This window comes from Rhinatrema bivittatum, chromosome 5, assembly GCF_901001135.1.
Source record: "Rhinatrema bivittatum chromosome 5, aRhiBiv1.1, whole genome shotgun sequence".
NCBI classification, from domain to species: domain Eukaryota; kingdom Metazoa; phylum Chordata; class Amphibia; order Gymnophiona; family Rhinatrematidae; genus Rhinatrema; species Rhinatrema bivittatum.
Genome location: NC_042619.1, coordinates 218,096,290 through 218,115,943, shown reverse-complemented (window position 1 = coordinate 218,115,943; position 19,654 = coordinate 218,096,290). Strand labels below are relative to the sequence as shown.

Here is a 19,654-nt window from a genome sequence, read left to right as displayed (position 1 = left end):
TGGGTCAGAACAAGATCAATTAAGCTCAGTATCTTGTTTCCAACAGTGGCCAATCCAAGTCACAAGTACCTGGCAAGAACCCAAAAGACTGATAGATTCTATGCTGTTTATCCCAGGGATAAGCAGTGAATTTCCCCAAGTCCACCTTAATAATGGTTTATGGACTTTTCTTCCAGGAACTTGTCCAAACGTTTTTTTAAAACCAGTTAGACTAACAGCTTTTACTACATCCTTCAACAACAAATTCCAAAGTTTAATTATGCGTTTAATAAAAAAAAATATTTTCTCCAATTTGTCTGAAATTTATTATCTAGTAACTTCATGGAATGTCCCCCTAGTTTTTGTATTTTTTGAAAAAGAGTAAACAAACTATTTGAATTTAACCGCTACACTCCATTCATAATTTTAAGACTTCTATCATAGCTCCCCTCAGCTGTCTCTTCTTCAAGCTGAATAGTTCTAACTTCTTTAGCATTCCTTTACAGGGGAATTGTTCCAACTCATTTATCATTTTGGTCGCCCTTCTCTGTACCTTTTCTAATCGTGCCAAATCTTTTTTGAGATATGGTGACCAGAATTGCACACATTACTCAAGATGTGGTCATAGCATGAAGCGATACAGAGACATTATGAAATGTTCTGTTTTATTCTCCATTCTTTTCCTAATAATTCCTAGCATTCTATTTGCTTTCTTGGCCACCACCGCACACTGAACAGAGAATTTCAACATATTATCCACAATGACACCTAGATCCTTTTCCTGGGTGTTGACTCCCAGTGTGGAACTATGCATTGTACAGCTAGAATTTGGGTTACTCTTCCTTTCATACATCACTTTGTACTTGTCCACATTAAATTTCATCTGCCATTTGGATGCTCAGCCTCCCAAATTTCTCAAAATCCTCTTGTCATTTCACAGCTTTGATAAATTTTGTATCAAAGAAATCACATCACTGGGTCATTTATAAATATGTTAAAAAGCAGTGGTCCCAGTACAGAACCCTGGAGCACTCCACTACTCACCTTTCTCCATTGAGAAAATTAATCATTTCAACCTACTCTGTGTTTTCCCTCTTTTAACTAATTCTCAATCCACAATAGAACATTGTCTCCTATCCCATTATTTTTTTTTTTAATTTCCTTGAGCATCTCTCCTGAGGTACTTTGTCAAATGCTTTCTGGAAATCCAAATACACTACATCACTGGCTCACCTTCATCCACATTTATTGACACCTTCAAAAGAATGTTGCAGACTGGTGAGGCAAACCTTCTCTTGGCTAAATACATATTGGCTTTGTCCCATTAAACTATGATTAATCTATATGTTCAATAATTTTGCTCTTTTTAATAATGTCAAATATTTTTCCCGGTAGTCATCAGGCTCACCAGTCTGTAGTTTCCTGAATCACATCTGGAACCCTTTTAAAAAAAAAAAACTGGCATTACATTGGCCACCCTCCAATTTTCAGGTCCTGTTGCCAATTTTAATGATAGTTTACAGATTGCTAATAGTAGGTCAGCAATTTCATTTTTCAGTTCTTTCAGCACTGTGGGATGTATGCCATCTGGTCCAGGTGTTTTGCTACTCTTTAGTTTGTCAATTTGTCTTTTTTTTTTCTATTTATTAATTTTAATCATAATTACAAAGGATACACACTTTGTACAGAAACAAAAGGAAATTAATTTTTTACAGAATTCCAACCTTAGAAACAATCATACATTTCAGACCACAAATATAGTAGGGGGGACATGCCTCAAATAGGAGCTATCAAGCATAGAAACATTTTTTAAATTAGATAAGCTTAGCGTGTTTTATGCTATTCAATCCTTCATTTTGCTCTACAATGGGACTTTCTTGCACAGAGAGAATAGGCATCAATCTCTTTTTATTATCTAGAAACATTTTAAGCTGCTCTGGTATGAAAAAAAAATGTCACATTATCTAATTTTAGAATACATCTACAAGGATACCTAAGCAGAAAAACAGCACCTAGAGAGCGGGCTTCCTGTCGCATCGATAGGAACCACCTCCTCCTCCTCTCTTGGGTAACTTTGGCCAAATCTGGGAAAATCTGCACCACTTTCCCCAAGAATTCAACTCTCATATATTGGAAATAACTTTGCATTATCATACTTAAGTCTTGTTCATATATAAATGATACTAAGAGTAGCTCTCTCAATTATCTCAGGCATCGAGGTTTCTAAAATGTCTGTTAGATTTCCCATATCAAACGAATGTAATACAGCATTCTCTCTCGCTCGTGTAAATGGCAAGAAATATACATTGTTGAAAGCTGGGATATTCTCTGGAGAAATATGAAATATTTCAATCAGATACTTGCAGACTGTTGTACTTGGCTGTTCTCCTAAAACCTTAAGGAAATTTAGAAAGCTTAGGTTCAGATGTCTCAGCTTATTCTCAATTAATTCCATTTCCCTATTTAGTATCGACCACTCCTGAATTAAAGCTGTTTGCGTCTCTTGTATCTTCTTTCCTTGATCTTCCAATATCTAGATTCTTTGCTGGTGTTCCATTCATTGAGAGTTAAAGTCTCAGGTCATATCATCCATTTTTCAAGAAATTTAAACTTGTTGCTGGGAATATCCTTGTAATGCAGTTCCCAGTTTGGCTACTAGTTCCCTCAATGAATCCAGCATCACAGATGGCTTGGGAAAAATGGCACTCAAGGCTCCCAGCTCTAGCGGAGCCCCACCAGAAGGAACATTTATTAAAGTATCAATATCAGAAATGTCTTCTGTGGCAACAGTTTCCCTCTGAGGCTCCCAGGCTATTTGACTTCCTGCCATTTCTTTGAACCTATACTGCCCTAATACAGCTCAGAAAACGTTTCTGGATGAGATAAACAGTAGGCTGGGAGATTACACAGAGGGCAGTGTTATCATTGCGGGAGATTTTAATATTACAATCTCACCTTCGCTTGATACCTCTAAGAGTTTTATTGGGGGGGGGGGGGGGGGGGAATAAGACAGAGCATCCCTAAAGAATTTAATGAAAAAATGGCAATTGGTAGACGTATGGCGTCTTATTTCCTGCAAGCAGAAACTATTCCTTTACTCACATCCTCACTCCTCATATTCGAGGATAGATTTCTTTCTAGTATCTAAAGATTTAATATCCTGCACCTAAGGAGCAGAAATAGAAAGTATTACATGGTCGGACCATGCTCCTGTATGGTGGAAGATCGCCCCAGCCAAGAAAGGTTTGGGCAGAAGATTTTGGAGGCTCAATGATAGGCTTTTAAAAGAAGAAAAAATATGTAAGGCAGATCAGGAAGGAAACAGAGGAATACATATCCATTAATCAGACAGAGGACTCTTCCCCAGTTTCTGTGTGGGAGGGCCTTCAAAGCGTTAACTAGAGGCCATTTGATAGGGTTGGGCTCTTTTCTTAAAAAAGAAAAAGACAGGATAAGGAAGACTTAATTGCAAGAGCTTCAAGACTTGGAGAAGCAACATAAGAGACAGAGATTGGGTTTAGCTACACAATTAGCAAAAAAAAAAAAAAAAAAAAAGGAAGGAGCTACAACAATTAGATATGGACAAAATAGCTTACCAGCTTGATTTGTTAAAACAGTAGTACTATGAACAGGGAGACGAAAGCAGCAAACTGCTGGCGAATAGGTTGAAAAATAGGCAATTAAAAGCACAAATCTTCCACATTAAGGACAAAGAAGGGAATGTGTTATATGAGGACAAGGCTATTCGGAACAGATTTACTCGATTTTATGAAGCGCTATATTCACAAGAAACGGTAGCCTCTGAGGCGGATGTTTCCACATATCTTCAAAGAATAGAAATCCCTTGTCTGTCCCAGATTGAACAGCAACAAATAGGGCGTAATATTTCTGAAGCTAGGAAAAGCCCCCAGGATAGATGGGTTCACACCACTATTTTACAAAAAATTTAAAGATATCCTCAAGGGCCCCCTGACTCAACTCTGTTTGAGAGAAGGGGGGAAGCTACTTCCCTATGGCAATGTAGCGGGTATAACAATATTGCCTAAGCCAGGTAAAGACCCAACACTGTGGGTCGTATAGACCAATATTGCTTATTAATATTGATTTGAAAATTTTAGCCTTCCGATTAAGAGGAGTTATAGGGAAGTTAGTACATTCAGACATGCCAGGGCATGCAACAGCTGACAAGATCAGGAAAATCTTAGACTTGATACATTGTGCCCAGTCGAAGGGTGATCCGGCTATCTTACTGACTATAGACGTGGAGAAGGCCTTCAACCAGGTACACTGGTCCTTTTTATTTGCGGTAATGGAGATGATGGGGCTGGGGGGACCCTTCTTGTCTTGGGTAAAGGAGCTGAACTGGGGATCCACAGCCTGTTTAAAGATCAATGATGGCTACTCTGAGAATTTTCCCATCAAGAGAGGCATCCGGCAGGGAGGAAGTGACATTACCAGACTCGATGGTGGCATAGAACCAGAGCTCCTCACCTCCAGATTTCAGATCCCCCCCAATCTGCATCATAGAAAGCCACAAAAAGGGAACACACGTAGATTCTACCTTCAGGGAAAGTCCGATGGCGATGAGTCACTGGGAATGTCTGAATTTGTCTTGGCTAGGTAGAATATTGACAGTTAAAATGAATATCTCGCCAAGAATTGGCTATTTATTTCAAGCCTTACCCTGTGGAGTCTGACAATATACTACGTCATTTTAAAAAACGAATATTCTCCTTTATATGGCGAAGGAGACCCCCCAGGGTATCTAGGGGAGTTCTATACCGTCCAAGGTCAGAAGGGGGACTAGGAGTACCAAATGTACTGAAATACTATGCTGCGTCTCAAATTAAAAGTATTATTGACAGCCACTCATTGAGCGCCAGTAAACAATGGGTCCAAATCGAACAATATACAAAGTCTATTCCCATACATGCAATGTTCTGGCTAAAAGCACCATATGCAGTAGATTGGGAACAAGTGTCACCCTGCCTTAAAAACACATTACATATTTGGAAAAAGGTGGAAAAGATTTTTGGTGGGTCCAATAAGAGTAGTCAGATTTAATTCCTATTCGCCTTGCAGTGAAATTTCCAGCAGGGGCAAAACACCTGATTTTTCATATATGGGAAGAGAAAGGCCTGATATACTTAGGGCAAGTGTGGGCTACTGGAAAAATAGCCTCCTTCTCACAACTACAGAGGACATACAGGTTGGAAAATAAAGATTTTTTTTAGCAAATGCCCAGCTCAGACATATGTTAACGGATGATGTCCAGAGAGATTTGAAAAGGGGGTGATCGTTATTTGAAGGATTTTGTGCAGAGGCAGAGAAGATGAAGAAAATGATTACAAAAATTTACCAGATCTTAAATAAGGAGACTCCTTTCAAGACTAAACATATGGTAGCTTGGGACAAAGATATGGGTGTGCAATGGCAAAAAGAAAAATGAGAGGAATGTGTTGGGCATTTGAGCAAGTCTTTCTTATCGGCAGCTATGTCACAAAATAACTATAAGATATTTTTCAGCTGGTACCTTACACCAATAAGAGTGACTAGGTGATCCCCTTTAAATAAGCCTACCTGTTGGAGACACTGTACCACGAAAGGTACTTTCTTACCTTTGTGGTGGGATTGTCTCAAGATCAAACTTATTTGGGAGGAGTGCCAGAGCCTGGTAGGCGAGTTAATGGATATCCCTACGCATAGATGCATGGCTGTTAGGACTCCCACATCCGGACATAACTCAGGATCAGCAAGGATGCTGGTAGCAGCATACTGGAAAAACGATAAGATCCCTTCCAGAAGCCAGCTATTAACCAGAATACAAAGAGTGGCGTATATGGAAAAATTAACAGCTATACGTAGGGACAAACTTTCAAAATTCTAAAAATTTGGTTCCCCCTGGATAAATTGGCTTGGACAGTAGTCGCTACCGAACAAGTTAAGCATTTTTTCTAAGGTGTAACATTATTGGAAGAGGTTTAATTAGATACAGTGCTTGGCAAGAGGGTATACTACTGAGATACTGCCCTTTCATTAGTGTAATGAGACCACTATGGCACCCTTAAACATTGGGGGGGGGGGGGGGGGGGAGGGAAGCACGGATTGGGAATGGGATTAAAGGATAAAAACGGGATTTTGTGGAATAATGTTAATCAGATTATGGCTAGATTTCTTTCAGTTTGAAAATACCTGGTTATGTCTTACCAGTTTGGACTTCATTTATTTGTTTGTTTTTTTATATTCAGACATTCAACTAAAGTCATCACATCGGTTTACATATAACAAAAATTAGAGAGGTTACATTGTAATAGAAAGTAAAACAGAAAATAATAAAACAGAGGAGAAGTAAAAATTACAAAAATAAAAAAAAGCAAGACTTGCAGGTGGAGTAGGTTTGCCAATGTTGCTACTCCAGCCAGAATTGCTAATAGGTGCAAAGAAAGCTGGAGGGGCCAGCCCCCACATTACACATACTCTGAAAATTTGGAAAACCATGTGTAAAAAATTAAAGTGGCCTATGCAGAGTCTTTCTGCACTTATGTCCTTATTTATTTAAAATCTTTTCTATACCTTTGTTAAATTAATTTACCTCACAACGGTTTACAACAAGGCATATATAAAAATTGTTTAAGATAGATAATACATTATAGAGATGCCAATAATGAGCAGTAACAGATTTTATATTTAAAAAAAAAACAATTTGTTGATTTGTTTGCATTAGTTCGATAAGTCTCTATTGCAGTTTATTTATAAGGTTAACAATCTAAGGTATATTTAGTTTTGAGAAAAAAAAAATGAAAACTAAAAACTACATACTGTGTGCTGAGTTAAGATCTTAATTGGATTCTCCATTCTCTTTATAAAAAGCCTGTTTAAAAAGCCAAATTTTTAGGCTTCCCCTGAACAGTTTGAAGTTTCCCTTACATGGGAATCTTAAACTAGCAACATCAATATTGTACTGGGACGCTGCTGATTGGAGAAAAGTGGGCCTAACAATTTTAGGGCAATTAGGGAAAATGATAGCACTAAGAAAAAACGCTTTCAGGACCTTTGGGAGGAATTTGAGGTAGAGAGAGGATTTGAAGCCTTTTACCAAGTTTGATGGCGGAGCTGGGTAGATATGAGAGAAAGGGATGGTCCCGGTTGAGGGGCTACTAATACAAGAAAATTTACCCCATAGAGGTATCTCTCTCTTTTATAAAGCCCTACAAACATGCCAAATTAAACAAGACCCACCTTTGGGTATAATACAGTTATGTAACAGGGACCTTCAGCTTGAATAAATAGTCAGCACTGGGAAGGTATATGAAAAAAAGGCACATAAGATTTCCATATGTACTCATCGTGTACAAATGATGGTTAGGCTTCTCCAAAGAGCTTGCAGGTATCCTCTCTTTTATTCTAAGTTCTCACCCACCTCTACAGGGCTCTGGTGGAAGGGTTGTGGTCACCCAAGATCTTATATACATGTCTGGTGGACGGGTAGATGTGAATCTGTTATTTACTCTTTTGGATAATAGAAGGACTAGGGGGCACTCCATGAAGTTAGCATGGGGCACATTTAAAACTAATCGGAGAAATTTCTTTTTTACTCAACGCACAATTAAACTCTGGAATTTGTTGCCAGGGGATGTGGTTAGTGCAGTTAGTGTAGCTGGGTTTAAAAATGGTTTGGATAAATTCTTGGAGAAGTCCATTACCTGCTATTAATCAAGATGACTTAGAAAATAGCCACTGCTATTACTAGCATCAGTAACATGGAAGAGACAGTTTCTGGGTACTTGTAGCCTGGATTGGCCACTGTTGGAAAGAGGATGCTGGGCTTGATGGACCCTTGGTCTGACCCAGTATGGCAATTTATATTCTTATGTATATTCTTATGTGAAGGACTTCAAAGGGGCGTGGGATAAACACTGTGGATCCATCAGGTCTAGAGGACGCGTATAAAGAGGAGGCAGCAAAACACTGAACGGAGCGGCAGTAGCAACAGAAGCATTCACGGAGCGGGATGCCAGTGGCCAGTGGTTGGTGTTCCACCTTCACGGAGCGGAAAGATGGAGGCCTGCCATCTCCAAATTAAAAACAAAAAAACAAAAAAAAACAGGGGTGGGTTCATGGGCTATAGGTATTACCAATTATTAGGCTTATTCAATTACCAATTATTAGGCTTATTCAACATTTGTTGATAGTTAATGTGACCTTCAAGGCATAATTCACTTTCAATGCATATCCAGCATAGCTCTCTGCTTCAAAGGCAGGGGAGAAGAAAAACTAATACTTCACGCATATCCACGCATATCCAGCATATCTTACTCTTTGCTTCAACGGCAGAGAGCTATGCTGCCGCTTACCCAACTAATCAAGCTTGATATTTCACTTGGATGCAGTTCCATCACTGCTCTCTGCATTAATGGTGGGGGTGAAAGGGAAATAGAACCTAAAGGTTACTAAGAGCTAAGAGAAACAGATAAGTATGAGAAAAAAAAGTGTGAAGCTTGCTGGGCAGACTGGATGGGCCGATTGGTCTTCTTCTGCCGTCATTTCTATGTTTATGTACATCTTTCTGGCAACAAGTTAAGGCGGAGTGCCATACCATATTGGGGAAAGCAATCAATATAAAGCCCAAATTGTGTTTGCTGGGAATATTGGGGAGGGGGAAGGGACAATCTCACCACCTTGCAAATTTGTTTGGCAGATCACTTAATACATGCTGGGAGGTTCACGATAGCACGGATGTGGAAGTCAGATCCTACATTGTGTAGTTGGCAGAATCAGATACATGAAATTGCACTTGTGGAGAAGCTTACCCATTTGCTTAAAAGAAATATGCTGCTCTATGAAAATATTTGGCCCCCCTATTGCAGAGGAATTTCCCCATCTTCCAGGGAATCAGGATCTGCCTCATCATCGCCATTTGGGTTCCTGTCGGGAATGCCCGTAGCGAACCAAGGCGAGCCTCAGTGCTTAATCATAGGACTGGAAAAGGGAGGAGCCACCAGCTGAGGGTCCGACTGACAGAATTGGATGAGGCAGAGGACTGCGCCTTGAAAAAAACCAAAAACAAAAAACCACTCCACCCAAGAAAAAGTAGCCGGATCCAGTCCAAACCCAGAAGGAACTGGAGCGAGGCCCACAAAACTGCCATCACCTGCAGAGGAGCCAGTCAAGGGAGTACCAAGGTCTGGCGTCCCTCTGGACAAGGCCATAACTGAAACATCAAGATGGGAGGATCCAGGCTTAGTGAAGTCAGAGGAAGGCAACTCCCCCTAAGCACCCAAACAGTGCTGGCATGTCAGAGACCAGGTCAAGCTGAGAAGGCCAAATATGACACACAACCCAGAAAGAAAAGTGCTTAGGCTCCTTGTTCACCAGCGCCATTAGCGGCGGTGAATGTGCGTCCAAATGGCTCACGCTCAAAAATTTAGGCACACAAAAACATTAGGTGCTGCCAAAACACATGCACAATTTGTGCGCCAAGGCTTAAGCATATCACCATGCTAAAAACGTATTCGCGCAAAAGGCATGCCCAAACTGAGCACACGAGTGCACCGAGCTGATGCACTGGGCACACTGACATCCTGTAGAGGCAGTAAAGCACAAGCAGAAGTGTGCGAAAAACACCGCCACAGCTTACCACACAGCACGTATGCAAAAAGCCTAATTGCATGGCCTAGCCCAATGAGCCAATCAACCTGCCAGCTGCCCAGTTCCCCTAACACCAACAGGAACAGGAACACACATCGGAACAGAGAGGGCATCTGCAGTCACTGCCGCGCTCAGCCTCCTGCACCTGCTGCCTTTAAGCTGTACAATCAGCTAAGTCCACACCATAGCTCTCTGCTTCAACGGCAGGGGAGGAAGTCTTCAAGCATAGCTCTCTGCTTCAACGGCAGGGGAGAAAGTCTTCAAGCATTTCCAGCATAGCTCTCTGCTTCAACGGCAGGGGAGAAAGTCTTCAAGCATTTCCAGCATAGCTCTCTGCTTCAACGGCAGGGGAGAAAGTCTTCAAGCATTTCCAGCATAGCTCTCTGCTTCAACGGCAGGGGAGAAAGTCTTCAAGCATATCCAGCATAGCTCTCTGCTTCAACGGCAGGGGAGAAAGTGGATCTATATACAGACAACCAACAAGGATTGAATTACATAGTCGGGGTAAACAAGCATGGGTGTAGCTTACTTATTGCAGCGGTTACTACCCCTAACTAATTAAGCTAGATATTTCATTTAGATGCAGCTCCAACACTGCTCTCTACATTGATGGTGGGGGTGGAAGGGTAATGGAACCAAGGGGTTGCTGGGAGCCAAGAGAAACAGATAGGTGTGAGGAAAGGGAGAGTGTGGGGCTTGCTGGGCAGACTGGATGGGCCGTTTGGTCTTCTTCTGCCGTCATTTCTATGTTTCAAGAAACCCAGCTACTGGACCAAGGCACACATCTGAGGGACCACAGAAATCACCTCAGGAATTCTCAACTGGGGGAGGGACCAATTGGTATCACCACAGGAGAGCGGGACTCTTTCTTAATTTAAAATTCTTCTTCTAAAAAGGGAAGCAATCCCCATAGGGAGATGCACATTCACCAACTGCTGGAGAAGGAGAATACTGGGAGGCTGATGTCACTGCAGGAATACATATACTGTGACATCAGCTTGCTCAGTCACCATTTGCTAGAGAAGGAGAATACTGGGAGGCTGATGTCACTGCAGGAATACATATACTGTGACATCAACTTGCTCAGTCTCCATCTGCTGGCAGGGGAGCATAACCCACTGATCCTGAGCCCATATGTCTACATGCTAGGAAAACATTTTAAAGTATGTTTTTTGTTTGTATAAACAACTTGCTATCAGTTGACGGGTAATTTGGAATCTTTCTGCTCTGATAAGATGTATTATGAGAAGGTAGGGTAGCTTATTAGTTCTGCTGTGAACTTGAGGTGGGAACCTCAAATGTACTTACTGGGTCTATCACACCCTGAACTCCCCTCAAAGGTAATGGCTTTGGTTCAAAAGTGTTTTCTTGTAGCACGTTGTGAAATTGCTTTTTACTGGAAGACATCTTTATTGCCTCCAAGGGACTTTTTAAAACAGCAGTTATGGAAGATATATGTAATGAGTAGGTTGACAGCTGTAAGGCATAATAAAACAAAATAATTCATTGCTATTTTGGAAATTTTTGCCTTATGGCATGATCAGACTATGCCTAAAAAGGCTATGATTTTGCCTTTTTCTAGATGTGTGAATATGACTTAGGAGGGATGGGGGAGGAGGGAGTGAAAGGGTTTGTTAAGGGATGGAGGAATAAGAAGAGGCGACAATTATGCTTGCTTGTATTTGGGGTTTGTTTTTTTATTTTAAATATTGTAGATTTCAAAGTACTGATGTATGTTGGTGATGTATGAACCTGTTCATTTAACAATGTAATTACAAAAAAAACAAACAAACCAAAGCCAGCTCAGCAAAATGATAAAAAAAACAAACTTGAAAGTACCAAAAAAACTGGGGTAATCTGCAAGGGTTTTAGGATAATAACTTGAGAAAACAAAAAACAAAGCAGGTTACTGAACTTTAAGGGAGTCACAGATAGAAATGCAAGTCTGGCAGTCTCAGCAGAAAACAAAAAATAGAGGAGTCTCAGGACATCAGCAGCACAGGAATTAGCATGCATGGGCTATAAAAAAAACCTTGCCACCTCCAGAAAGCTCTGGAAAAATCTGTTTATTCAGCAAAAGGCACTGTCATATGACCTCATGTGTGAGACTCTGAACAGCTCGTCATCAACAAAAAAAAAAAGAAAAATCGCCTTCAAGTCCTTGATCTCTGAGCCCTGCAGTCAGCTCAAGGGAGGGAGTGAGATCTTTCAAATCCTGGTCCCTTCCTTGGACAGAGAAGTCAAATCAGTTGAGGGTCTCAACAGCTGCTGTATCTTAATCTAACTTGCCTTGAGCTATCAACAAAAAGGCACAAATTAAATCTAAATAAAATATCCCACTGTTTATATACAGACTGTTACTTCTAGGAGGCTAAAATGAAAGTTGTATCATATAGACTGAGGTAATTTTCAAAAGGATTTCCTCACTTAAAATTGGGTTTTATGCATGTAAGTGGGCTTTTGAAAATTGCTACGATATATGCTATTGAATTGTCCATAGGTTTTGTTCGCATAAGTGCAGTTAATGCACTTTTGAAAATTGCTACGATAGTGTTACATTTACATACATGCAACTCCTTCGAAAATTACCTCCTGTGTTTATAAAAGCCATAAAAAAATACTTAAATCCTGCAAAATCTCTCGTATTTCAGAATCAGCTGCTTGTAGTTTGGTCAAAGGAGGAACAGGATTCAATTTTATCTCATATATATCATTACTCCAGATCTGGAGTAATCAAGAGTCCGGTAAAGATGAGGGACCTAAATGGTTCCCTCAGCAAGGGATATTTTAAGGATGATGATAGAGGTTAACATGTTATTGACTTATGTCTAGGTTAAGGAAATTGAGACGAAATCAGAGTGATCAGTATTGGGAGCAGTAAAAACAGTGGTACATCAAAGTAGATAAAGGTAATATCTTGTACGGTTACACAAATTATAATTGTTTTTTTCATATATTTAAGGAATCATAATAGTTTTAAGGCAATATCTAATACGTAATATAAATCATTAGAAGGTTTTTGTGATTTTTTTTTTTTTTTTTTTTTTTTTTTTTAACACAGATTAACAAGACGCAGGAAATGGTTAAGCATAATACACAGTAGCAGATGTTAAACAGCCGTACATCAAAGTAGATAAGGATTAACAAGACGAACAGCAAGGAATTTATGACTGTCATGAGACATAGATCATTCATCTAATATTATTATAGTTCCCCTGAAGAAGCCGCAAGGTGAAACGAGGGCCCGGTTGGGATAGATTTAATACACAAATATAATTGCTGGTACTATGCAATGTTTTCCTAAGATTGTGAATATAATGAAAATGTAAGGTAATATGTATTACTTATGTTGATGTTAACCATTGGAAAATCCTGTAAGGGATACTACGTAATTTTGCGCTTGGAAGATATAAAAGTTATTTAAAAGCTAATTTTGAACAAAGTATGAGTATGAATGTTGAAAAGGGTGGTTTGGATGAGTATGAATGAGTGTTGATTTTAATAGAATGTTGAGGAAGTACGTAAAATTCAAGCTATTTTATATGAGTGTTTGTAACTTTTGCTGACACTTGTATGTTTTCATAAGGATTTAATAAAGGAGGTAATTGTTAAACAATTAATGTGCTGTTACCCCGTTCCGAAAGGTGTCCATACAAATATACATACATACATACATACATACATCTATGTATTAGTCTGAATGCAATTATCAAACTTAATCTTGCTCTTCCTCTGGCCAAACTAAAAGCAGTTGAGTCTGTAATGCCAGGGTTTTGCTGTTCTATATATATATATGGACACACATCATTCCATTCGCTAAAGCATTCCTATCAATTAATGCTCTGAATAAGCATACCTGTGAGAGCCACTGTATGCCCTCCGCCACAGCTAACCATCGTAACTTTTCCAGATATTCCAGGAACAAGCTGTGGAACCCTGTGGTTCTTCAGGTGTTCAGGTGGTAAACCCAGCTTCCCATTCTCAGGTTCCCCAAATGTGTAGAGCTCACCGGTCCCTGTAGAAAATTGACCATTCAGAAGCAAGTTTGGAAAAGCACATGGTTTTAGGTACTTCACCTTTGTACACTTGCCCCAGTAGGTATGTTTCCTCTCTTATTCTCGAACATGATGGGAAGGACAAGTTGTTGTTAGTTTTATGGGTTCACATCTGAAAGCAGATACTGATGAGATGCCTGCTCTAGTATAAAACTGGGAGAGGCTCAAACATTTACAAAAGAACACCAACACCAAAGTGAATTGTGAATTTCATCATTTCTCAAATGTAAATAGCACAGAACCTTTGGCAAGTCTAAAGATCAATTCCAGCTGTATTTTTCATACAGCAGTCTCTGGTGTCCATACAAATAAACCTATGAAATATCAATTTAAAAAAAAAACAAAAACTAAACATTTCAGAAAAAAGGTGAAAGCATGGTCGTTTCTTTGTTTTTGACTCTGGGATAATGTGAGCTGCAGATGGTTTATTATTTTGATTTGAATTCTTTGACTGTATTCTTGCTATGTTCAATTTTTATTTTTGTTTAGCTTGCTTATTTTATTGTTGGATGATTTTATGTATATTGTTTTTGTTGTTCTGCACCACACCAGCCAGTTTTCACCAGAGTGTGTGATGTACAAGAAATTGGAAATAAAACAAGGATGGTGAGGGTGCAAGGACTGGCACCCACTCACATTTTTTTTTAAAGTTATCTGGCTAACCTTAGGCCTGCTATTTTCCAACCACAGTTTGCCAGATAATTTTACTCAGCTAGCACTGAAATTCAACATTAGATAAGTCCACTTAAGCTCCAACCCTGCTTCTATATCTAACTAGGTTTTAGCTGGGTAATGAGCTACCCAGCTAGAAAAAAAATATATATAGTTGTTCAGCAGGGCAGGATATTTAAAATTCAGGGCTTGTCCAGCTTAGTCCTGAATTGAGCTGGACAAACTTTTTCGAATATCAAAGTCAAGATTGCTGGGATCCCTAGTACAGCATTTTGTACACCAACAATGCTATATAGAGGACAATTTTCAAAGAGTAAATGGTTTTGATTGATGCACATGAAATCAGCACTTCCTCACTGCAGTTAGAAATTTGTGTTTTGTTCCACAATATGTGCATTTGTAGCCTCAGAGGTAGTGTTCTCAGAAGCAGGTTCATCATGGGAAGGGAAGCCTGCATAAATGCATCCAATTATATACATTTTTTTTCGTTTCCCCATCCCTTCCTGCATCATTTGACTATATGGAATATGCCTTGTACCTTTTCTTAGGAAAAAGGCAAACAAATGAATTTAAATAGATTTTCAAGTCTATATGCATGATTTACCACGATAAAGAACCTACACAAAAAGCTGGTACATATATGTGCAAGTACTTTCACCTTGAAGATCAGCGTACAGTCCACCAGAAAAAGTACCGTGGACTTTGTCCCAATACAAAGTTTGAATAGTGGCCCTATAATTTAATTTTTTTAGGAAAACAGCTAGTGCAGATTTTCAGACATGGTAAAGAACAAAAGTTTACCCCATTCTGCTAAGTGATAGCCACATATCAGTTCAGCAAAATCAAAAACCGAATCCCATTAAGCAAGCCACTTTTTTTTTTTTTTTTTAAATATCAGACTTTAGATTCTTAAAAGCAGAGGCCACTGAAACCTTCCAATTAATCTTGTACAACTCAGTAAATTGACAACAGGATCTAGCAAATAGGTATCATTACTGTCAGCATCTCTCAAAACTACTAAAATTAACTTTTAGACCATATGTCTCAAAGATGTCAGGTTTTTTGCCCTCATCTATAAAACAAAGATTTTTTTTTTTTTAAATGTAACAAGTTTATTGATTTCCAAATTTACAGTACAAAAAACAAACTGACTGTTGTAAGGACACCACCAAGTCTGTACTTCAAGATTTCCCAAATGCATAAAACAAAGATTTTTTTTAGTTATTTGAAACATTTATTAAAAAGACAAAATGTTCTGATACAGGAGGTGACATATACTACGAAGGTAAAGGAACAGTAGCCCCACCTTGTCTGCTTCCTAAAAGTGAAGATTTTAAACAGAGCATCCTGAAAGACTATAACTCCCAACAGCCCTTTCTCTGGGCAGACATGTTGTGCTCTGATTCGATCAACCTCTAGAAATGTTTATTGCTTCCAAATAAACTTATTTTTAAAAAATGCTGTATTTCACATCCATCAGTTTTTGGTTTTCTTTTTGTACTGTGGTGCTGGTCAGATGAATGTGGAATTTATTTGTGCTTGTGAGAATAATTATTTCTCTAGGTACAATAACCAAAGAGAATAAGCTTTCCTTCCCAGCACCAGAAATAAACAAAATAAAACTAAAGACACAAAAGGGAGAATTACATCAGATTCAGAAGCCTCCGCTCTCATTTGAATTTCTAAATTCAACTCAGAGGTGGAAGAAGAAAAACACATTTGGGATAACAATTGTTAATTTCATTTTTCGTCCAGATAGAGACAGGGTTTGCAAGTTTCTAAATTGTAAAATACTAGCATTTCCAGATGTAGCAAAACATATGCAGGAGACAGCACGTTTATTTACTGTAAAACAGGGTTCTCCATAGACAGCAGGGAGAATTAGCCATTACATGTGGGTGACATCATTCAATGGCACCAAACGGACCTCTCTCCTAAGCATATGCAGTACTTATCACAGGAACGCTGCCTTGAGAGCCCCTCAGTCACTGTAAAGCTTAACTCTAGCAAGGTAGCTGACTCTCCAGGGAGGAGGATGGGAATTAAGTATGGCTAATTCATACAGAGAACCCAATGTACAGTAAGCAAACTCACTTTCTCTATCAAAAAGGAGGGCTAAATTAGCCATTATATATGGGGAACCACAAGCTGAGGACTGAATCACAGAGCACTCACTAAACAGGTAATCCGGCTCCCCCGGAGAGAGTGGGCTAATATGTGAACAGGCTATGCAAAACTGCTTGTCCACAGTTAGTTATTCCTCAAAAGACTGTCCAGAAAGAAATGGGACGTTAAGGTGTGTACAGATAACCAAGTTGCAGCTTTGCAGATATCTTTGTGACAGAAACAGCTATGAAATGAGCAACTGAAGTCGCCTTGACAGAGTCAGTGATTTGAAGGCCAGCTAGTGCACAATATAGTCCTCTGGCCAGTTGGAAATGGTATGTTTAGTAACTGCTAAGCCCGTTCTGTTAGGATCATAAGAGAAACTATTGGTATACTTGCCAATACTGTTGAATTCTTCACAAGTAGTAAGCTATGGCCCTCTTACAGTCCAGCAAATGAAGGGCCTTCTCAACCCCATGTGCATGCAGCTTTGGAAAAAACGTGGATAAGACTGGCTTAATTAATGTGAAATGCAGAGATGACTTTTGGTAGATGTTTTGGACGAGTACAAAGCACCACCCTATAGATAGTCTCTTATTCGCTTGCAATTTGCTCATTCCCCTTGCTGACCAGATTGCCACCAGAAATACAACCTTGCAGGTAAGCAATTTTAGTGGTACAGAATCCAATGGTTTGAATGAATGTTTCATCAACTGTGCCAGGACAATTGAGAACCCAGGGAACAGCAGGCTTCAAGACTAGAGGTGTCACATGCCACTACCCCTTCATAAATTTCAAAAACTAGAGGATGAATGGAGATAGTTTTCCCTCCACATAAGGCGTGCCGCAATGGCACTCAAATGCACCTTTGCAGAAGCGCAAAGTCCCAATGAAGACAGAGAAAGCAGGTTTTTAAGGAGATCCTTAGGGCGTCAAGAAGGATCCACGGATGCCAAATGACACCAAGTCAAAAATCCCTTCCACTTAAAAAGTATATGATCTCTTAGGGGACGGTTTTCTTGCAGTGATTATATCATCCTCCACCTCCTTGGACAGTGTCCCAGGGTAAATTAACAAGCGCTCAACCTCCAAGTAATCAGGTTGAGATGAGGTTGTCTGGGATGGCACAGTCAGTCTCCCACCTGGATAAGGAGGGATGGCAAGGTTTCCAGTTGAATTGAAGGATGTATGAAGAGTTGAATGAGGTAGGGAGTACCACATGTCTGGGCCAGAGTGGAGCAGTGAGGATCATGTCCACTCTGTCCTGGATCGCCTTTTGAATTGTCGTGGCTACCAATGGTAATGGTGGAAACATATACAATAGACTGGCAAACCAATTCAGCAGAAACACATCCTGAGCTAATCTGAAATCACTTGAAAGAATACAGCAAAATTCTTCAGTTTTCCAATTGTTTTCTGAAGCAAATGAGTCTATTAACGATTGACCCCCACCTGCAAACAGGTCATCCGCAACTCTCTGATCCAATGACCACTTGTGAGGTCAGAAAATCTGACTGAGGTGATCCAGCAGGTTATTGGATGTTCCCGAAAGGTATGTTGCTTGAAGATGGGCTCTGTAGCTCACACCCATATCTGTTGGTCTTCCCAGCAAAAAACCGAGGAGCCTGTCCAAACTTTGCTTGTTCACATAGAACATTGCTACTTAGTTGTCAGTCTGAATTAAAATGTTTTTTTCCCTTGTAGTAGTTGGGTGAAATTTAGAAAGTAAAGAATTGCTTTGAGCTCTAACAGATTTATCTGATACTGATATTCAGACAACAACCATATCCCTTGTATTCAATAGATACTTGTGTGTACTCTCCAGTCTTTACTGGAGGCATCTGTGGTTAGAATAGCAAAATTGCTTACCTTGTAATAGGTGTTATCCCAGGACAGCAGGATGTAGTCCTCACATATGGGGCGACATCATTGATGGAGCCCTGGTACAGAAAACTTTCTGTCAAAGTTCCTAGAAACTTTTGACTGGCCCTGTGAGGCCACTGAGCATGCCCATCATGCCATAATATTCTCTGCCACAGGGGTCTCTCTTCAGTCTCATATGAGGCAATACGCTTTAGCAAAAATAAAATAATAAAACGTATTGGACCCAACTCCACGGGGTGGCGGGTGGGTTTCATGAGGACTAGATCCTGCTGTCCTGGGATAATACCTATTACAAGGTAAGCAATTTTGCTTTATCCCAGGACAAGCAGGATGCTAGTCCTCACATATGGATGATTAGCAAGCTAGAGGCTGAGTCATTTTGTAGTGAAGTAACACTGAAGTATTGTTGTTGAAAATGAGGCAGCCGAAGATCACAGCAGATTGGATGTAGAAGGAGTTGGGATTAAACTGGAAACAAAGTTCTTTAAGACAGATTGTCCGTAAGCTGAATCTTGCCGTCCTTCTTTGTCCAAAACAGTAATGAGCTGCAAAGGTGTGAAGAGAACTCCATGTTGCTGCTTTACATATGTCAAGAATTGGCACTGAACGATAGTGTGCTACTGAGGTTGACATTGCTCTCACTGAGAGGAAGGCCTGCTTTTTCATAGCAAAACTGTATGCAATCTGCTAGCCAATTGGATAGGGTATGTTTACCCACTGCTTTATCCGGTTTGTTTGGATCATAAGATACAAAGAGTTGATTGGATTTCTTATGGACTGCAGTGCGGTCTAAGTAAAAAGCTAGCGCATGCTTACAGTCCAAGGTATATAAGGCTCGTTCTCCTTGGTGTGAATGAGGCCTTGGAAAGAATGTGGGTAAAACTATGGATTTGTTCATGTGGAATTCTGTAACTACCTTGGGAAGGAATTTTGGATGTGTTTGGAGAACCACTCTGTCAAGTAAGAATTTTGTATAGGGTGAGTATGTGACAAGTGCTTGCAACTCACTAACCCGTCTAGCCGATGTAATGGCTATGAGGAAGATAGTCTTCCATGTGAGAAATTTAAAATCACAGGAATTCATGGGTTCGAAAGGAGAACGTATGAGTCTTGTTAAGACCAGATTCAGGTCCCATTCTGTGACTGGTGGCCGAATTGGTGGTTTAAGTTGAGTTAAACCTCTCATAAACCTGCTGACAAGAAGTATGGATATTGGTGCATCTCCCATCCTGTTATGGTAAGCTGAGATTGCACTTAAATGGACTCTTACAGATGAAGTCTGGAGACCAGAGTCTGAAAGATGGCATAAG

General features: G+C 39.8%; 1 protein-coding gene across 4 annotated transcripts in view; it reads right to left on the bottom strand.

Annotated features, from left to right (window-relative positions):
- Window positions 1-19,654, bottom strand: part of RPGR (retinitis pigmentosa GTPase regulator) — a 266,732-nt gene that overhangs the window by 190,705 nt on the left and 56,373 nt on the right. For all 4 annotated transcript variants that reach the window (XR_003856998.1, XM_029603193.1, XM_029603196.1 and 1 more), the window contains one exon: window positions 13,484-13,642. Coding sequence is in view for 3 of the 4 variants with exons in the window: in XM_029603193.1 (XP_029459053.1) it covers window positions 13,484-13,642 (159 nt within the window). In the remaining variant the exon portion in view is untranslated. The remainder of the gene's footprint in view (window positions 1-13,483; window positions 13,643-19,654) is intronic.